Source organism: Medicago sativa, chromosome 6 (genome assembly GCF_051527215.1).
Source record: "Medicago sativa cultivar Bolivia chromosome 6, Bolivia_mono, whole genome shotgun sequence".
Classification (NCBI taxonomy): Eukaryota; Viridiplantae; Streptophyta; class Magnoliopsida; order Fabales; family Fabaceae; genus Medicago; species Medicago sativa.
The window spans coordinates 81,084,831-81,089,976 of record NC_140754.1 but is presented as its reverse complement, the minus strand read 5'-3'; the positions used below and the strand labels follow the sequence as shown (position 1 = coordinate 81,089,976).

Below are 5,146 nucleotides of genomic sequence, written 5' to 3'. Positions count from 1 at the left end.
GAATTGTAAATTAAATTTTTTCTTCCGACAAACTTCATGCAGCTCTGTGACGGGATGCTTCTCAACGGTGTCTGGTTCGATTATAGGTTCAAGTAGTTTTCTGAAAACCTGGCCAAGAAATTTTTTTAAAAAGAAAAAAAAAAATTTGAGTTAATGAATATAACAAAATAAAATGTTAAATCTAAAAAATATATACTATGTTATATATATGTAAAGTACTACTAAAATTATAAAACATAAGAGAAAATGCAAAAATCCTCTAAAAAAAAAAGAGAAGAGGCAAAAAGAATACATATCTAATAAAAAATAGGAGAAAATATCATATCATTATATGTCTATGACCCTATGCAATTTAAAGATTTCACACACACACCTATGATCCTATGCAATTTAAAGATTTCACACACACACACACACTGCTTTATGTCTTGGCAATTCTTAAGTTTTGCTATTTATATATATGTACATAAAATTATATTATTAGTATATTAGATAATTTTGACTACGTGAGAGCAATAAAATATTTTATGTACTACTAGTAGATGAAGAACTAGTCTTTGAACTAGTACTTGGTGGTTCTACATATTATCCCATGGAAATATTCCTTGAACTATTTTTTTTTAAATCAAGATTTATTATATAATGAGAGAAGTACAAAAGTATTTAATCCATAAATCGGGAAAATTATAAGGGCTATTGCCCAACAAAAAACAAACAACCTACATAAGAACTAAGACAAAGAAGAGGGTTCGAAAACCATTCGTAACATAAACATGGATCCCCTAATTTCCTGGCAATAAACCATCTCCAAGGTTATCCATATAAACCATTCGAACTATTCTTTGAACTACTATTTAGTGATTCAATAGAGTATCCCATCAAAATTTGCTTTAGATACATGTTAAAAGAATACTTTATATATACAACTAACTTATAACAACATATCTAAACTATTACTTAAGAACACTAGTATTGCATTTCTCCTACTTCTTTTACCATATAATGTATCTATCTATATCATATATTGTATACCTAATTGGAGCAATGGTTTTATTAAATATTAATTGGAGCAATGATCGGAACTCTTGAGAGTTGAGACTCATATCGCACAACTGAGAAACAAGAAAGACTTTCATAATATATATATATGAGGTCTTAAAATCACTTCTAAGATAATGCATAGTGGATATTTAAAACAATCACGTTTTACTTATAGGTGGTATCCATATAAAATCATATAAACATGAAATTGTACAATTTCTTTCATAAAAATACATTTTTGATCGATTTTTAAATATATTTTATTAAGTGATAAATTAGTGAGTACCTTCCACACAATTTCGAGGGATGAGTCGCAATCAATGAAGAGAGCTCCAATTGTTGATTCAACAATATCAGCTAGATCTTTAGGCACGTGTATGTGCCCATTTGAATGTATAGGATATTCTTCAATTGCTTTAGTAAATGCTTCAATATGTATCAAATTGCCAAAAAAATGTTAGTGGTACAATTTAAATTAAAAGTTCAATCGAAAATAATCCATATACCACCAAAATATCTTCTTCACTGCTAGTACTATTTTTTGTTTTCTTTGAGTCAAAACATATCTTCAAGTTGGGTTAGAAGTTTCTCTTATTTATTGCGAGTTAATTAATCACAACTACATTGTGATTTTTTTTTTTTTTTTAATTATTATGACTAAATGCATGAATCTTCTCACTTCTTATGGGCCATCTATAATGTAATGTCTCAGGAATGAACAGTGGTGATAGGAGTATTGTTTTTACACAATACAACTTTATTCATTTTCCTCTAAAAAAAATAGATGCAAATCTTTTTGTACTAATATGTACATTTATTTGTTAAACAAAAACTCTACAATTATAAGTCAAAATTATATTAAAACAAAAAAAGGAAAGGGCATGCGGAATGACAATGGAAGTATAATAATAATAGAAGGGTTAATTAAGTTTTTAGTCCCTATAAATGTCCACAGTTTTGTTTTTAGTCCCTACAAAATAAAATCACACTTTTTAGTCCCTGTGACATTTTCCTTAAGCATTTTAGGGACTAAAAATGCTAATGGAAAAATTTTATAGGGACTAAAATACTGATGGAAAATTTTTATAGGGACTAAAAATGCTGATTGAAAATTTTATACGGACTAAAAAGTGTGATTTTATTTTGTAGGGACTAAAACCAAAACTGTGAATATTTATAGGGACTAAAAACTTAATTAACCCATATCAGAAAAACTGAATAAAAACAAACAATGTCTCTCTCAAAGTCTTTCCCTGTCTGTGATCTATATATAGACAGAAAAACCTGTAGCGTAGACTGTACTATGTAGCGTGCCACTAATAAGGAAAATTCTTGGGTGGTCTTGGACCAAGAATATGAATTTGGTCACATCCAATCAATGAATGACACCCCACAACAATGAGAGAGAGAAAAAAAACTAAAAAAAGAAGAAAAAAGAAATTGGCAATGCTTTGGTGTCTAGTGACCAAATCAAATTTTTTGGTCATGTGACCACCTAAGACTATCTTTAACTGTTAGTTAAAGACGTTAAGAACAGAACTCAATTGATTTTTATTTTATTTTTTTGACGAAAAAGTTAATTATTTTTTAGGTTTACCAAATTAATATTTCATAAGTGTACCAAATTATTTTTTAGGTTTAATATCAGTTTTGATCTCCTAAATATAAGTTGCGATTTTGGCATTCCAGACCAATTTTGACCAAGCCAATGCTGATGTGGCCGCCATGTGTTTAATTTTTTTATTTTTTATTTATTTTAAAATTATTAAAATAATAATAATAATAATTTTTTATTTAAAATAATAAAAAAAAATATTAAAATAAATAGACGATCTAACAGTTCTCGGATAAACACTAATACTATATTGTCAACTTTCCACTAAACAACAAATTGTTATTGGTCAGTTTTGTTTTGGGACGTTTTCGCTATAATTTCTTTCCCACTATATAGCATTGCTCTTAAAAAAATTATTATTTCAGAAGAGGGAATTCAAAATGAACTAGATCACAGGAATTGCCATTTCTATGTTATGGATTAGTGGGAATTTTTGTTCAGACCATATTAAGTAATAATTGTATATACTTCCTTGACCCAATAATTTGTTTTTTTTTTTTTTCATTTTTTTTGTCTTTAAACTTTTTACTTTAGAAAATCAATACACGTAATGGATGAATGATTATTCATTGTGAATATTTGATCTGAAAATAATCGGATGAGTGGGAGTAGTTAAAGTTGAAACTTTTGTTTTTGAATGAACTGTCTCAACTAGTTTAGTTTAATTTGGTCAAAAAAAATTCTAAGTGGAATTACTCAATAGAAATAAAATTAAGTATTTTTTAAGGTCTACTTCTCAATTAAGCATAATGAACTTTCTTAATAAATTCTAAGTGGAACTTTCTAATGTAATTAAAGCATAATGAACTTTCTTAATAAATTTTAAGTGGAACTTTCTATTGTAATTATCATGTAAAGAATACAATTACTTCTCAAGTAAGTAATTTGTCTTTTTTTTTAAGGACTACTCAATAATAAATTTCTAATGAACTGTCTCAAATAGTTTCGTTTATTTTGGTCAAAAAAATTACAATGAACTATCTGAATAGTTTAGTTTGGTTCCATTATAAAAAACTGAAGGTCCTTCGCTTGACTCTACAAAGTGGAAGTGTATGGCCTTAGCTAGAAACATTGTCGGTTTTATGATAGTAGGAACAACAATTGGGGGACTCATTTGACGGCCCGATGATCTCTAAGCGATCAGACGAGGAATTGTAGGGCGTGTATTCTTGGTACTTTTGATGATATCTCCTGAAGGTTTTGTCGAACCTTTCACTCATCATCATCATCTCTGAGACTGATGCTAAGTGCTAAATTTTGGTTATTATTACATATTTGTTTACAACTGTTATTAACTTGTTTTACAATATCAAAGAAAACCCTAAATATCTTGCAAATATATGGTCCAAATACCTATAATGCAAGTTAAAATACTTTCACATAATTCCATTTTATTTTTGTTAGTTGTTTTAATAAATAAATAATCTAGTTTTGGCATTCACATATATAGCTTACACTTTGTAAAGGCATATACATACATTCTGTAAGTGATACAAATAATGTGACACTGTGAATAAAATTAGTTCAGTTCCTTTTCATAGAAAATTCTGTTACAACTATATTCTCCCTCTCTGAAAGTGTGTGTGTGAAATCAGTGAAAACTCCACCATTGTTAATCAAGCTCCAACATTTGGTATGAGAGCCTGGTTGTTGAAGCTTGTCGATTGAAAAGTGAGTGAAACTTTCAATTGCGAGAAGAACAGTGAGTGAACAACAATGGCGAACCTGAACGGACACTTTCTGGTGACATTTCCGGTTCTTGATGGGAGAAATTACGATCCATGGAGTATGAAGATGAAGGCGATTCTGGGCTCTCAAGATGTGTGGGATCTGGTGGTGAACGGACTCGATCCGCTACCGGCGAATCCAACCACTGTGCAACAAGCGACGTATAGAGATGCGAAGAAGAAAGATTGCAAAGGCTTGTGCATTCTACACCAGTGCGTGAATCAAGCAATTTTCGAAAAGATTGCAAGATCGGAGTCAAGCAAAGCAGCGTGGGATGTTCTTGCAAATTCCTATGCCGGCGATCAGAAATTGAAGAAGGTACGGTTGCAAACCCTAAGGAGACAATATGAATTGATAGGGATGGAAGAAAACGAAAAGATTGTTGATTTCTTCACCAGAATTCAAACAATGACGAATCAGATGCGTTCTTGTGGTGAAACCCTATTTGATGAATCAATAGTTGAGAAGATTCTGCAATCTGTAAATTCAAGATTCGACCATGTTACGGTGGCGATTGAACAATCGAAGGACCTATCAGAAATTAAGCTGGAAGAACTTTAAGGTACACTTGAAGCACATGAGCAACAAATGGATGAAAGAAAGGCTGCGAAATCAAGTGTTGAGCAAGCATTGCTTGCACAAAGTGGTAACATCAAAGGTGAAAATCAGCGAGGACGTGGAAGAGGCAGGAACAGCTACAGAGGTGGAAGAGGCAGAGGCAGAGGCAGAGGTAACAACTCTAACTTAAACTGTGGTAGAGGA

At 30.8% G+C, this 5,146-nt stretch overlaps 1 protein-coding gene across 1 annotated transcript; it reads left to right on the top strand.

The window, feature by feature from the left end:
• The first annotated feature begins 4,372 nt into the window (after positions 1 to 4,372).
• On the top strand, positions 4,373 to 4,945 carry LOC146917301 (uncharacterized). Its single transcript, XM_085721864.1, has one exon. The coding sequence runs from the start codon at positions 4,373 to 4,375 to the stop codon at positions 4,943 to 4,945; it is 573 nt and encodes a 190-aa protein (XP_085577990.1).
• The last annotated feature ends 201 nt before the right edge of the window (positions 4,946 to 5,146 follow it).